General features: G+C 41.3%; 2 protein-coding genes across 7 annotated transcripts in view; both read left to right on the top strand.

The window, feature by feature from the left end:
- Window positions 1-16,196, top strand: part of TWNK (twinkle mtDNA helicase) — a 372,148-nt gene that overhangs the window by 70,162 nt on the left and 285,790 nt on the right. The gene's annotated exons all lie outside the window — the stretch shown is intronic.
- Window positions 1-16,196, top strand: part of LZTS2 (leucine zipper tumor suppressor 2) — a 61,992-nt gene that overhangs the window by 37,542 nt on the left and 8,254 nt on the right. For all 4 annotated transcript variants that reach the window (XR_010068202.1, XM_063307058.1, XM_063307057.1 and 1 more), the window contains 3 exons: window positions 12,031-12,441; window positions 13,327-13,917; window positions 15,414-15,683. Coding sequence is in view for 3 of the 4 variants with exons in the window: in XM_063307058.1 (XP_063163128.1) it covers window positions 12,061-12,441; window positions 13,327-13,917; window positions 15,414-15,683 (1,242 nt within the window). In the remaining variant the exon portion in view is untranslated. The remainder of the gene's footprint in view (window positions 1-12,030; window positions 12,442-13,326; window positions 13,918-15,413; window positions 15,684-16,196) is intronic.

The raw sequence follows: 16,196 nt of genomic DNA, 5'->3' as shown, positions 1-16,196 counted from the left end.
GATCATGTGCTAGACCTGGTATTTATCTCAGAGCGGTTAACGTATGTTCTGAAGATGGAGGACATTTTTATGAACTATTCCTATCACTTCCTGGTTAACATCTAGCTTGTTGGCATTCTAGACATCCGCAAAGGTGAAGGAACAATTAGAATAGTCTGCACCAGGCACCTAGTTTATCCTGTTGATTTTCAACAGGTGCTTGGGGATTTCCCCAGAGATGTGGCCTTCTTGAGCTCTGGAATGTGAAGAAAGCAAGACCATTGTTTCTCTTTCTGTGCACTGATCCTGCTCTTTATGGTTTATTGAAGAGCTCTGGGATATGAAGTGACAGAAAAGACACTAATATGATTGGACACCCATACATGCCCATGGTTGGGCCTACATTGTCTTCACTCTTAGTATATCTGCAGAATCTCACCCGGCAGCTTTGTTTGAAACAGTGTGCAACTGGTGGACAAGAGCCCAGAAGACTCTCCTGCAGGCCATTGTAGGAGAACTGTATTAGTCTATGGTAGCAAAAAATCAGAAGGAACCTGGTAGCACCTTTTCTGACTAACAAATTTTATGTGTTTTAATGGTAGAAAATGTGCTACCAGACTCCTGATTTTCTGTATGCCACTGTGACATGTTTGCTAGATTTTTTGCAGATAAAATCACTGCTATTCTCTTTGAATTAGACATTGTTGGGGCAAAATGGAATGAAATGATAGGGACACTGTCTTGTGAAATCATCTGCCTAGAAGCAGAAGTTGGCTTTTCTATGCTATTGCAAATCATGACAGGACTTAAAATCCCCTCCTCCCCTGCTACACACATATAAACGTACACCATTCAATGAGGGGAGGAGGATTATTGTTTTCATGACCTTATCTCAAATGCATGTGGAGATTCCCTGCTGAGTTAACTTAATCATGCCCCTTTTGAATAATGTCCCTGATTGGCATACACTAGATGCTCTTCTGGGTGGCCTGCTGTTTCATATCTGTCCAGCACTCACTGGCTCGCAGTGTTCCTAATTCATTAACTCTGCATATATGCAGCTATCACAAAACCTGTCCTGATGTGGAGTTGCTCTTCAAGAGATGTGTTCCATTCCTGCAGCTTGTTTTTAGCATGAGATTTAATGTGTTTCTGTAGATTCTCCATACCATTTGTATCCTATTGTGTGCACCCTTTGTGTAACCTCTGCCTTCACAGAGCATCTTATTGTGACAAAGCACCAGTGTCTTTGTGTTGAGATGCTTAATGCTTCATAAATTTAGTGTAGAAAAAATTGCTATGATATTTCTTTAGTGCTTAAGAGCACGAAGTGAGGGCTGTGTTGTACAGGAGATAATAACAAATTGTAAGGGGCCATGTAAATTTGACTAGGGAAGGAACAGTTCTTCCACTCATATATTTTGTATTTGATTAGACACTGAACATAAATAAAATCTGACCATTGAATCTTTGAGATAAGATTTGAATCATAGGCTGTAAATGTGAGCACCTTATAGCCAGAACAGAGATAGTATTGGTGTTTTGATCCCACTAACCCAGCTTTCCCCACCCTGGTGCTTTTGTGTGTCCAGTCTAATTGGATGGCATCCAACTGGAGCAGGCTGTATTGAAACACACTAATGGCCTTTAAAATGACTTTTGATTAACTATTTAAGATCACAATTCTGATAATGTTAAAAGACTACCAATTGCAGTCATACATATTCACTGAATGTTACATAGTACTGACTTAGAAAGTGCCTGTATTACCTCCCTTGAATCTGGTGAGAATATCTGATTATCATTGTGGCTCTGAACACTTTCCCCCCTGTTTTCTTGTATTATTTGCTTTGTAACCCCTTATGTATATATATATTTAAAATAAGACTGTAGTCATAATTCTAGTAGTAAGATATGGACAAATATTTACATACCCCACTAGGTTGCAGTGTGATTGATATGGGCTTAGTGAGTATTATGAACTCAGTCAACTCTGATTCATTCAGCAAACTGTAGTTAAGCAAAACATGATTTCACCCATATGAACATTATTGGTTGTAGAGGTTGTAGGCTACCCTTAATAATTAGAGACTACTGGAGCCAATCCTTGGTTCCACTCTAATGCTGATTCAGCTTAAGAACAAACTCAGGAATTAGATTTGTAAGCACTGGTATTTTGAAATCCTTGCTTTAAACAGATCACTTTTGAATTTTCCTGTTAAATGTGGAAGGGATATTAATAGCATCACATATTCTTAGGAGCTATTGTGAGGTATAGGCTACTTATGTCTTGATTTTATGAAATTCCATTAAGCTATTGACTTTAATTATTAAATACAGTTACTAGCCCTCATGATCATATGCATTCCATAACTATTTCTCAGTTTTAGGACTTCACATCCTTTTTTGGGATTTGCTTACTGAAAAATTAGTTATATGTTCTTCTGATATCTGAGTCTCTGTAGCTCTGTTTCTGTCTTCAAAAACAGTCTCCCCTGAACTGACCTTCTTATTGAGTTCTCTTGTCTTGGATAATGGGTTTCCCAGGTGCTAGGCCTGAGTAGCACAGCATGCAAATTTCTTAGGCTGTTGTCTGTGAGAATGACCCTGCTGTGAAGTCAAATTCAGGACCTCCCTGGAGTTCCAGGTTCATTGGTTCAAGCCAACATTTGCATGAAAACAGCAGCTTTGTTTTCCACTTCAGCTTCTGCCTTACTACTGTTGGTGGATTATTTCTCCCATAATCCCTTAGCCTGGTGGTTGCTGGGAGATGTTGATTATGCCACAAACAAGAGGATTCTGACATCAAACAGGGTCTAAATCAGCAGGAGACTGCTTGCAACAAAGATCCAGTTTCTGGACAGATGTCTATTCTGGATGAAGAGTAGTAGCAAGTGTGCAGTGGAGAAGGACATGTTTCCTTTACTGGATAAATGTTGAAAATTTTCTCTGAAATTTAGTGATAAATGCTTTTTCACACTGTTTTGTCCAAACTAGATTATTATAATGTGCTCCATTAGGGACTGCTTTTAAACATAGAAACATTAGTTAATACAGCAGGAAGAATACTTGTCCCTGGTAGAATCTTTTAAAACCATTAATATCTACTGTTTCCTGTGGTGGGATGTACTATAGGCATAAAGCTCATTGAGCAGATCTCTGTATTTTTTGTCAGTTTATATTATGTACATGCACGGAATATCTAGTTTCTTGGCAATGCTTAAGTAGAAGGATTTTGCCTCAGCTTTGATATATGGTTGTTGTATGTAGCAACTCATTTTCTATACTACTGCAGATTCTGTGGATTACTTTAGCTGCCGCCTCCTCTTCCTCATTATTATTATTTCCTATTGAGTATTTTCTAATCACATACTGTAGCTGCCATAGAGACACTTTTGAGAAATATGGTGGCTTTTTACAAAATATGCCAGTCTTAACTAATGCCATGCTGATTAGGAGTGATGGGAGCTGTCGTTTGATTTGTCTCCTTGAAGGGCATTGAGTAGGATTAACTGATTTGTGCCAACTGTAGGCAATTGTTTATTAGGAGTTGAAGGCTCCATAGATAACTAAACTATTATTATTTATGCAATCTTGATTTCTCTGCAGAAAATGTAACTGGTGTTACTGTGTCACCCATTCAGGCTATCAGATTGTCATCTGCCTTGGATAGTTTCCTGAGGGCCTATTCTAACTTCAGAGTTATAGATCTTATTGTTTATACCATCTGGTTTGTGACTGAGCTGTTTCTCCAAGGGGATTTAGCCACAACCAAAGGAAAATGTTGGCAGCAGCACTCCCCTTTTCAAAGCACCCTTATAGGAATTATAAAGTGATTATGTTGCATCAGATTGAGAACAGAAAATGTTGGTTGTACAAGATTAATGAATGTGGAATACACATATGTGAATTTGTGTACATGTTAAATGAGAGGTATTTTCCCTCATTGGTAGGCTACTGCACGCAAAAGGTCCTAGGTTCATTCTCTGACATTTCTAGTTAAAAGGATGAAATAGCACTTGATAGAAAGGTCACTGTCAGAGACCCTGGGGAGCTAGTGATCAAAGCTAGGCCAGATGGACAAGCCATCTGACCTGAATGATGACAGCAGATTTCAGTGCTCCAGTTCCTTACATGCAATCACAATCTTCTACCACTTTTGGAAATATGACAAATTTAATCAGGGAAATTTATTTGAATTAAGTGTATTTGAGTTTGTATTCCCAACCTTTAGATTAAAACATATGAAATAAGATAGCAGTTACATTTTGGGGATTCTGTGTTTCTAACTTCAGCACCCTCCGCACTCCCCGCTCTTCCAAAACCCCACCTCCCAGCCTACCCCAAGTGGATGATGAGCTCCTGAAAAGTTTTTTCTTGATTTCCATGCTGTGAGTGAACAATTTGGAAAAAAACAACAACAGAAAACTTCTTCACCATTCCATTGGTTTTTGTTCGGCTTTGTTTTAATGTAGCCCTCTTTTTGGCCAGACTGAATGGCTAAATCCTCATTTGGCATGCTTAATGTGAGCTTTCTTAGGCCACAGTTCTTCTGTCTTGAATCTGTCTTCCAGGACTATTCTAAGGCCAATAACAATGATACTATAGTACAAGGAAATAACCCCCCACCCAGGTAGTGGTCCTATGAAGAACCTCAAATCTATAAAACAATTAGCCAACTACTTGGATATAAGTTACTTTGGTATTTATTTATTTAATTTATTTATTTGTCATATTTCTCTACTGCCCATCTCACAAACAACTCTGGGCAGCTTACAGGTGATAAAGATGACAAATTGCTAAAAACAATACAATATAAAGATAAAGATAAATGCATACAAATACAGATACAAAATATAAAATATAAAATTCAAGATGGCAAATAAAGATCTTATCCTTGGCACCATCACAGTACGAACCACCCCCATGAATTGCTATCCCCCCTACCATCCCAAGCAAGGTGGTATAACCATGTCTTAACCCCCTTCCGGAAGGCCAGGAGAGTGGGGGCCTGTCTTACCTCCGGGGGTAACTTTAAAATGAGTTTTAAAGTTCATGCTGCTTTCATGCTTTAATAGGGTTTTTTTCTGTGTAACCAAGAGAACTAGCTTATTTTAAAATTACAAGTCAGTTAACTGAGAGAACTACTTTCAGAGTGACTTTGTCCCCAATCAGTTCATCGTCCTTCAGTATAAAGACAGCTATCAACTGTGTTCCTTTCATTGAAATGAAGATTTTAGGATAATTCTCTTCAGTTCTGTTATGATTGTATCCTCCTAGTCACCATACTATGAAGGACCAAGCCTACCATTATCTACAAATACAAAAGTTACATTCCATTTCCTGCGGACAACCCCACTGTAGGGTCACTATACATATAATCTTGCACCTTTTGAATTTAATCCTGACTGGTGAGTACATTGGCCTACTTTCTCAGTTACATTCTATTGCTTGGAATTTAGGAAGTCTCTGGACTGCAAAAATCTGGACAATAACTAAAAAGTAACAAATAAAGACAACTTCCTTTTCTACCATCTAATGGTCACTTGGACTTTGTAGCCTGGATGTGGCATGCTTAGTAGAGCTGCTACTGATCCCTCTTCCCCTTAAAACAGTAATGGATTTATGATAGACATAGGGAATTATTTTAAAGTGAGATAAGTTGATTAGTACATTGAATAGCAGAATTAGATATTCTCATGTGCTTGCTTATTATCACTACTATATCTTTAAAGAAACATCTCCTCCCTAAAGCAGATCACATCCATCACCAGTCTTTTTACCTCATTGCTCTGATCTTGAGTTCTGCCCACTTAATAGTCACAGGTTTTTTGGGAGGTGTAGGACTGAAGTCTTTCATTTGGTTGGAGGCTCACTGATGAAATCTGTTCTGTCCTGAATCCTCAGATTGCTGCTCCCTAAAAATGTACAACTCCCCAAATTCAGTTGCTTATTGTTGACATCTTTGCTGCAAATACAATATATATCTATTTTACTTATAAATGTTATAACACATGGCAATATAATTCATCAGCTACCCCCCTCTCTAGAGTATAATCAGTTAAAAAAAAGCATGTAACAGAAACATCTACAGATGTTCACTCCTTGTTTTGTGCTGCTGTCCAGTGCAGTAATGTGATTTGCTTCTTTCCAGATTCAAAATAACCCTATATGGCTAAAAATAAGGACAGCATATATGCACATATGTTGTACACAAGATAGTGCAAATCATAATTTCACAGCGGCCAACAACTTATCAGGGGATTGATATTTTTCAGATTTAAGCTTCCTAGCCTTTTTTCACATGGCTTGCAGACTTGTTTCGTGATTACCAGCAGCACAATTAACAACCTCAGCCTAGTTCAATGAACTTTTGCCCAGTTGGTATGAATAGGGCTTCAGCTTAAGTATTTAGAGATGCAGTCCTCAGGACATGTATTGGGAAAAGTTACAGTGAAAGCATTGGGACAGTAAAAATAATTAGATTCTGGATATAAGCAAGTATATTTCCAAGTACAAATAGAAGGGTTTTGTTTATTTCCTTCTAGTGATTGCAGTTAGCAAAGGATGCTTGTGTCTGAATCCCTGTCTGCTGAAGTCTGTACCTGAAACAGTTTTCTCTGTTCTGCTCCTCCTTTCTTAAGACCATATGTATATGCTTCCATCCCAACCCCTGAATTGTTATGACTTCATTTAAATTGTGCCTCCTGATCTATGTGTCTTTCCTCTGCCTCCTTTATGTTGTCTCTCTCTAAAAATCTGTGCTGATTTAGTCTAGGCTTTAGCTCTTGTCATTTTGCTATATTGTAAAGCATCTGGTATATTCTTTATATTTTAAATAGTACTACTTCACACTTTAAATAGTACTACTTCAAGGAACATTTTTAAGGGTTTTAACTGTGTTGAAGTTCTGTTGCTCATTCAAGGATAGATCCTGCTCAGATCTACATTCACAGCAGAGCTCTGTAACACAAGATTCTGGGTCCACTGTCTAGCACAGTGTTTTTCAACCTTGGCAACTTTAAGCTATGCTGGCTGTGGAATTCTGGAAGTTGAAGTCCACACTTTTTAAAGTTGCCACGGTTGAGAAACACTGGTCTAGCATCATCAGGTAACATCTACCAGTAGAGTTGGAAACCCTAGAGAGTACTATCTAGATAGTACCAGATTGTGGACCAGGATAATTCCCTCCCCATGTTTCCAGAGGGGTAGCTGTGTTTTGTTTTGTTTTGGTGGCAAAAATAACAAAGAATCTGATGGCATATAGAAGACTAACTAGTTTGTTATGGCATAAGCTTTTGATGGATCACAGCCCACTTCATCTGATGCACGGTGTATAGTTAAGAGCAGAAGATTAAATGTACTTACAGCTGTTGGTGGCGTGAGGGCAGAGAGGAATAATGAAAAGAGGGATGATACAGAGATAACTTAATGATGCAACCTTCTTGGATTGATGAGCTGAATAATATGTAAGGCAAGAAGAAAACTTGGTCTCTGTTTGATCTGTGAGAAATGGTGATAATTAGATGAATTGTCTTTTGATTTATTCTTGTAACCCCAGCAGCATCCATCAGCATGGCCAGGGATGGTCAGAAATAATGGAAGTTGTATCCACAATATTGAGAGGAACCCAGTATTGGAACTGTGGAGTGATGATCTCATCTGACTCCCTGACACATCCAGAACCTAACCCAATCTGATTTTACATATTATCATTGTATTTTCTTTCTGTTATTAAGGCTTGTGTAACATGACCATGTATTGTGTGGGGAGGGTTACTGTATCAGAAATACCAAGCGTGTGTTTTTCTCCCTCCAGAAGTGATGGTTGCCTTGGTCTTAAGTAGTTCTGATGTACATTTCTGCATTTATAGATGTAACTTGAGAGGCCTAATCCAGAGACTCTTAAATTCAAGAGCAAAGTCTTTCATTTTAATCATCCCAGTAATAGTGCAATGAACTCTAAACCCCTTTACCCTGGGGGTTATTGAAGGAGCCTGTCTTCCGTTAGAGAGCCGAGGAGGTATGGGACAGAGGTAAATGTTTGCAAAAAGAAAGGAAAGTATAGCCAAGATATTAAGTCAGAGGTCATAGTTGTTTCACCTCCTCAGCATCCCGTTGCAGATCTGTTGTTTTTGCAGGACTAGTGACATCCAGGTCTGCCCAAGATGGAGCTGAGCAAGGGCTGGACTAGTGCCTAAGGTTAAAATAAATGTGAGTTAGTTCCACTCCATGATCCTGAACTGCCGGCAGGGGCGGGAGATACCGGCGTTTTCTATTTAAAGCACAGTAGAGAGGGCAGGTTATAAAAAGGAAATCTGTTCTATAGGCAGCAGCAAGGGGGGTGGGGGGGTGGCAGCTGCTACTGTGGCTGCTACTTGGACTTCCCTCCCCCAGCGCTGTCCTTTGTTGGTGGCAGAGCATGGAAATAACCTTCTGGAACCCTCGTATTTGTCACTCCAGGCAAGTATTTTGCAGGTCCCTGAATGGATAGACTGCCCCCTACACTGAACATTAATTAACGGGACAATGCTCTTGCAGAAGGTGCTAGCGCCTTTCTGGGATAGATTTACAAAAACATGTTATATAAAATGTTTGGTCCATGATTTCTTTTTGTTCAGTGGAATTGCTTCTGATCCCTGTGAGACTTGAACATCAACTGCAGAAGGAAAATGCTTGTAAACAGTTCACAGTGCCAAAGCAGATGGACAACAGACACACTCAGAATTTCTTGGAGACGTATAAATCTATTATTATAATTGCCCATACCAGCCCTTTATAATTAGGAGAGGCAGCTGGAATAAACCATCTTGCTGTAGGTACAGGTCATCCACATTAATCCTCGTAGCCGGGAGAGGCTGATCTTCTTTCCAGATGAGCATGTTTTGGGCTATTACTATTTCCCCCAGGTAGGTGACATAGTGCTCCTTTGAAACAAAAGCCTGAGGGAGGAACCCCAAAGAATGCCTGGAAAGAAACAGGTTAAAATGCTCTGTAAATGAAAGTGGCTCTTACACTATTGCTGTCACTTGGGTGTGCGTGCATGTGGTCTGTATGTCTGAATGTGTGTGTGCATACATGGATGTGTGCATGTGCTATGACGTACACACAGAAACTTGCTGGTGCTGAAGAATTGTGAGGTTGGCAATGAAATATTAATTATGCTGAATCTTTCAGATTTACATATTGCACGTACATACACAGAGAAATACATGTATAGCATCTGTTTAGAACAACACTGAACAGAAACAAAATTAGACTTGAGGCATTCCCAGCAAACAAACAAACCAAAAAAACCAAAACCCACCCAAACACCTCATCTCAGTAAAATTGAGTTAAGTTTTCATATAAACATGGCATCTGTGTAAGAACTCTGGGGTGTGAGAAGCGTGGGAAGATTTGCAAACACCATAGTCTCTAAGGTCTGATGCTTTATTTAGCAAGTCTGCCTGAATCAAGGGAAGGAAAAAAAACCCTACCATCACCACCCATGGAAAGTAGGCTTTAATCTTACTTTAGAGGAAGATTTCCCTTCTATTTGTAAGAAGCTAAGATATCATTAGAGAGCCAGTCTGGTGTAGCGATTAAGGCACCAGGCTAGAAACCAGGAGACCATGAGTTCTAGTTCCGCCTGAGGCACAAAGCCAGCTGGGTGACCGTGGGCCAGTCACTTTCTCTCAGCCCTAGGAAGGAGACAATGGCAAACCACTTCTGAAAAACCTTGCCAAGAAAACTGCAGGGATTTGTCCAGGCAGTCTCTGAGAATCGGGCGCGATTGAACAGATAAAAAAAAGATGATATTGCCTGTCCCTCTTAATCTGCATTTGGATACCTTTTGGCTGGATTCACATAACATGCTAAACAATAAACTTGATTTAACAAAGTACAGTTGTTGCATCTGCATGGTATGCTAACATGATGTGCCAAAATAAGTAATCTGTGTTACGGTTTAACTATGGCTACCATAATCAAGTTGCAGATATCCTTATGACCACAAAATGCCGGCAAAGACACACACAGGCTGGATTTCTGCAACACGCTGAACCACAAATTACCCAATCTTATTTTAGTCTAGTTTAGAATGTTTATTTTTATCCTGCCTTTCCTCCAGGAACTCAGGGCAGTCCATACTAGCACTCCATTGTCTAATTTTCTCTCCCCCAAGCAACTCTATAACGTAGTTGGACTGAGAGAATGGGACTGGCCCAAAGTCACCGAGTGAGTTTCCTGTGGCTGATGCCAGCCTCTGCATGACAGTTGAGAGAAATAGATCACTGATGTCTGCTATGTGAATAAAATGTGAAATACACAAAGTCTCTGCTCCTTAGCTTATTCTTTGCTTTGCTTTTCCTTCCGCTTTCTTGAGGTTTTCCATTCTCCCCCAAAGCCGTTTTTCCCATTTCCCTCCATTTGGCCATTTTAACAGACCTTTCCAATGACCCGTGGTCTGGCAGAGCATGGAGCTGGGAAATGATAAACAACTTTGCTTTGTGGAGTCCAAGGCCTGTCTTGTGTTGTCTTAAGAGAGTCCAGGTCTGGGATTTGGGCCTTGAGTCAGAAAATGCACGATTTGTCAGATGCCGGTTGGCTTGGCTGAGTCCCGTCCCCTGCTTCTGTCTAGAGCAGTGTTTCTCAACCTTGGGAACTTTAAGATGTATGGACTTCAACTCCCAGAATTCCCACAGCTGGGGAATTCTGGGAGTTGAAGTCCACATATCTTAAATTTCCCAAGGTTGAGAAACACTGCTCTAGACATAGCAGGGGTGTGAATCTCTTCACTATCTCTTCTGCTGATGTCATTTTCATTTTCAAAAAACACATGCTTGTGGAGCAGGGGACAGAGGAAGGACATGCACTGTTTTATACATGGGAAATTGAATTGATGCTGTGGTTGGGGCTTGGACAGGCTGCAGTTTATTCTTCTGTGTGTGAATGTAAAGGAGGAAGAAGGGAGAAGTTGCATTACCTACTGCTATGCAGCAGCAATTGACAACAGAATGTTCTTCTCAAAAACTCTTATCCTTCATTTTCTCTTATCCTCCATTTCCTTTTGAAGAACCAAATTTCTAGCACATGGGATTACAATAATAACACTGAACAAATGTCATTTATCTGGTTTATTTGTGCACAGTGGGCAGTAACCATTTTTCATGAATCTGGCAGTGAAGTTTTTAGTAAACATGTATATCTATCAGCTGCTATTTCTTTTGCCCAATTTTATATATCATTAAAAATTGTGCTCTAAATATGATTGACAGTAATTATTACATTGAAAATAGGACAAGGAGAGTGAGGCTCTTGGCTTCAGCTACAGTTAATATATTTCATTGCAATTTGATATCTCTTTAGACTTTTAGTTAGTTGAAAAAAGGTGAAAGGTGAAAGGTCCCCTGTGCAAGCACCGAGTCATGTCTGACCCTTTGGAGGGACACCGCTTTCACGACATTTTCTTGGCAGACTAAAGCAGGGTGGTTTGCCATTGCCTTCCCCAGTCGTCACCTTCCCCAGCAAGCTGGGTACTCATTTTACCAACCTCGGAAGGATGGAAGGCTGAGTCAACCTGAGCCAGCTACCCAAGAATCCAGCTTCTGCTGGGATCGAACTTGGGTCGTGGGAGAGTTTCAGTTGCAATATTGCCACCTACCACTCTGCACCACACCAGGCTGTGTTTAATTAGTTAGGTAACTGAAAATAAATATTTTTTGCCAATCATCCAAGTCATAAACAAAATCAATACCACAGTTCAAAACAACTATCTTAGATACAGTTTAAAAGTAGTCAGACAGCACACTAGACAGAAAAAAAATGGGGTTGGGTCATTTGTTAATATGTTGTATGAACCAGGCCACCACATTAAGGTAAAGTATAGTTTATTTGTTTGGGCATAGGTTTTTGTTGTGTGAATCCGTCTTACAGAGTGTAGTATCTTGGCCCAGATTTGCAGAAATTCAGATTTCTATGCAGTTCATAGAAGTAGCCATAACACAAAGCTCAAAAGTTGCCTAACCATCTCCAGTGTCTGTTCTCAGTTTATATTTTTCCTTTCTTTCAGATCACCTGAAGAGGCTCTACTGTGACCATCATGGCCATAGTGCAGAACTTGCCTGTCTCCATTGAATGTGTCTCTGAAGGGGCTTCCCAGCTCCGTACTGGTGCCGGCTCATCCCCTGCAGACATGGGAAGTGTCAGCAGCCTTATTTCAGGCCGGCCTTGCCATAAGGCCACAGCTGAGTTTGGTGCTTTCCCCCTGCGTGGAAGTGCTGGCTCCCAAGAGCTTCTGTGTCACGGGCTGCCTACGAAGAAGAGCAGCTATGCGTACGGTAGCGAAGAGGACTGGGCGGAAGCCGTATCCCCTGTCAGCCCCTGTAGTGATGCAGAAGATCTGCAGGATGACAAGCCACGGGGTGGCACCATCCGTGGACCACCTCCCAAGTTGGTTCCTGTTTCAGGGAAGCTTGAGAAGGTAAGAAGAGGCAGCACTTTGGCAGGACAATTAGAACTTTCCACCTAAAGCAGGGGTAGGCTATCTACCTGGGCCAGGCTCTAGAATCTTACACTTCGGTTGATTTTTTTTCCTGGTGGCCAAGGGAGATGATGCCACCACAGGAGCTAGAACTGGAATTTCGGGCCCTTTAATCATTTCTGAGGTTTAGTTCTCCCCCCCACCATTGAAATTGATAGATTTAGTTTTTGGGAGATGTAATATATTTATTTCACTTGATTTTTAAAAAAAGATTGGAGGAAAACGATGCCATTTTTATTCAATATGTGTTCCAAGAATCGTTGTGGCATAATCCTGAAAGTTATGGGGGGCTGCAAAAAAAAAAAAGGTTGAAGGCTGCAGCTTGCCAATTTCTGATCTAGATGATGATGAATACAGATTGAACAGGACAAAATCCTAATGCCCCTTCTTCCCCCAGTGGGCCTGCTAAACGTTTCCTACCTTTACTTTCATAGCGAAAGCAAGTGGTTCACCTTTTGAGAAAACGTATAGCATCAGTGAGGGATTTTTTCCCTTCTGCGTCCCTAGCAGCACAGGGGTAAGGAAGCTCTGCCATTCAGTCCACACTGATTAAAGGATGTGCTGGATTGCATCTATCTGTGTTGGCCGTAAGTGGCGGATTGTGAGAGCCTTCCTAGCCTGGGAACTGTTGGCACAACTGATGAGGAAGACACTATCCCAAATGAACCTCCTCTAACCTTGTTTGAGGATCGAGAGGAGCCATTTCTTCTTTTATGAAATGTATTGAGTATTTCTGCTTGTGACTTACTGAAAGCATATTAAGGGGAGAGGGCTTTAGTTAATTTGTCCTTCCATCATCAAGTTCTGCTTTCTGCTGTTTCTCAGAACATGGAGAAGACGCTAATTCGCCCTACAGCCTTCAAGCCAGTTATGCCAAAGAACCGCAACGTCCCACTGCAGGGCCACTTGGCGCTGCGTCCTGGGACCTCGGTGCTCTCTGAGAGCCAGTCCAGCCTAGCCCAGCTCTTTGGTTCCAATACTGTAAGTACTACAGAGAAGCTCAGTTCTTTGAGCTGCCGTACTAGCTCCCACTCTGGAACAATGTCAGACTCTGGACGCAATTCCCTCTCCAGCCTACCCACATATAGTACTGGGTGCAGCCAGCAAATAGAGCCGGTCAGCATCTCCATGGGCCATGCTAATCTTGACAGCCATGCCAGCAGCAGTTCACGAGGTCTTACTGGCCCGTCAAACTCAGACAGTGGGCGGTCATCCTCGAGCAAGAGCACGGGTTCCCTGAGTGGCCGTGGGCATCCTTCCTCTGACAGTGGTTCCTGTGGAGGACGCTCCCCTACGCATAGTGGCACTGATGAAGCCCTTCTTGTCCACGAACTTGAAGAGAAGCTGAAGGAGCGTGAAGCTGAGCTGCAGCATTTAAGAGAGAGTCTGGATGAGAATGAGGTGGCCATATGCCAGGTAAGCTGGGTGTGGGAATGAGTGTATCTTGTTGCTCTTTCTGATATACAAAGGTGGGGGACAGTGTTTGTTTTCTAAAGGCTGCTTCTGCAGTAAAGCTGCCCTTATCAGTGACTGACATAGGCAACTTTCAAACTTTCATGTAGCAGCTGGTGTAGGGCTGGATTATATTCAATAACTTGCAGGAAATCTGAGCTTCCTTGAGGGCCAGATAGGCCAAGTGCCAGACCTTTTCCCCCCTGTTTTGGCAACTTCGGTGGAGAAAAGGGTGGATGTTTTCAGCACTGAGTGGAATAGTGCTGGAAAACAATTAGTCCTCTGTAAAGATTAATTAGCAATATAATTTCATTTTCATTATTGAGATTGGTTCTTCCATTATTAGCTGCTTCTACTTTTATCTCTTTGATCTTTCCTCAGCATAGTAAGTAATTCCTGGAATATGTCTTAAAACTTTTATTATCATCTATGATCTAGGTGAGTAATTTTGGAAACTGATAAATGACTATTTTTGGAGTATTTCTGCTGAGATCTAATGTGACCTAAGAATGGTTGCATATACCTACATTCACCCAAAGTCTTCTTGCCAATAAATCTGTTGCTGCTTGTAAGAAGATCGCTGTTGGATTGTACTAAAAAGTTACCTAGTCCAACATTTTGTTTTTTAGTGTGGCCAGCTAGATGTCAGTGTTACAACCTTGTGGTGTGCTGAATACCTCAGTATGCAGAGACATGCTGCTTCTGATCTTGGAGGTGGCATATTGCTATCATGACTAATAGTGAGGTTCTTAATGAATTTGTCTAATTCCCCTTTAAAGCCATCTAAGTTGGTAGCTCTCATCACTTCATTTTGTGGTAGTAAATTTCACTGTTTAACTAGATGCTGCGCAAAGAAATATTGGATCCTGAATCTCTCATTGTTCAGCTTCACTGGTTAATCTCAGAGGGTACTGTTACGAACGATGTAAAACCATTTTTCCTTTCCAATTTCTTCACCATGCACCATGTATATACCTCTATCCTTTCTTCTTGCTTGCATTTTTAAAGAAGCCAAATAGATCTCAAAGTTGTAATCTTGTCTTTATAGAGAGTTTGCTTCAGCCCCCGGATCATTTGGCTGTGTTTTTCTGCTCTGTTTCCATCAGTCTTTGTTTGATCACTTTCTCAAACTTTGATCACTTCCTGTCTCAAACAACAACCGTGGCACTTTTAGAAGTAGAGTTCTGTCCTGCTGTAATATTTATTGTCCAGCTCGTCATTAACCACCAGCCTGCAGCTGACTGTCTTCCTTAAAACTTAAAAGAGCTACAGGTTATGCAAAGGAGTAGGCTTGCCCTCCTTGTTTGAGGCAACCTTTAGGAAGGAGGACCACAGTTACAAAAGGCCGAGGGTGGAAAGGGACTGTTCTGCAACAACCTAAGAATCCAGGGAGATGGTTAAATAATATCAACTATGTCAGTGCTAGTTTCCAGGAGTGATTTCCCCCCTCTTTCTTTCAGGTATATGAGGAGAAGCAGAGGCGCTGTGAAGAGGAGATGGAAGAGCTCCGGCAGGGCTTCAGTGCTAAGCTGCAGCAATCAGCCCAAAAGGCTCAGCGTAGTCAGCAGGTGCTGCAACTCCAGATTTACCAGCTGCAGCAGGAGAAGAAGAAACTCCAGGAGGATTTTGTGCAACTGCTGGCAGAGCGCGAGCTGCTGGAGCAACGCTGTGCCTCCTTTGAGCGGGAGCACACCGAGCTGGGGCCCCGGTTGGAAGAGACCAAGTGGGAGGTGAGCGGGGGAGATTGAGGAGGGCTGCCTCTCCATAGGTCTTGAAAGTCGTAGAACTTTAAGAGTGCAGCACCAGTGTTAGGCGTGGGTATTTTCATTCTTCACCCTGCAGCTAAACTGAACAAGTTAGAGCAGTGTTTCTTAACTATGGCAACTTTAAGACGTGTGGACTTCAACTACCAGAATTCCTCAGCCAGCTGTGCCGGCTGGGGAATTCTGGGAGTTGAAGTCCACACGTCTTAGAGTTGCCAAGGTTGAGAGACACTGGATTAGAGAGACCAAGCTTACTTTACCATTTGTACCATAGAATTATACTGCACCAGCTTTTTAAAAGCTTTTGCAAATAGTCACACTAGAGCTCACATGTACTTTCTCTAGCACACAGTTCACACATTATATTAAGTAATAAAATGAGATTCTACTTTGTGTAGATTTTTATCTCTGGTTTATAGTTCAGTGTGTCATATGGATTCAGCCAACTGTATCTTATTCAGTTAGTTGTGGTTAAATAAA

The sequence above is a fragment of the Candoia aspera genome, chromosome 6 (assembly GCF_035149785.1).
Source record: "Candoia aspera isolate rCanAsp1 chromosome 6, rCanAsp1.hap2, whole genome shotgun sequence".
Lineage (NCBI taxonomy): Eukaryota > Metazoa > Chordata > Lepidosauria > Squamata > Boidae > Candoia > Candoia aspera.
Note: the sequence above shows the minus strand (reverse complement) of the source record. Positions and strands in the feature narration are given on the sequence as shown.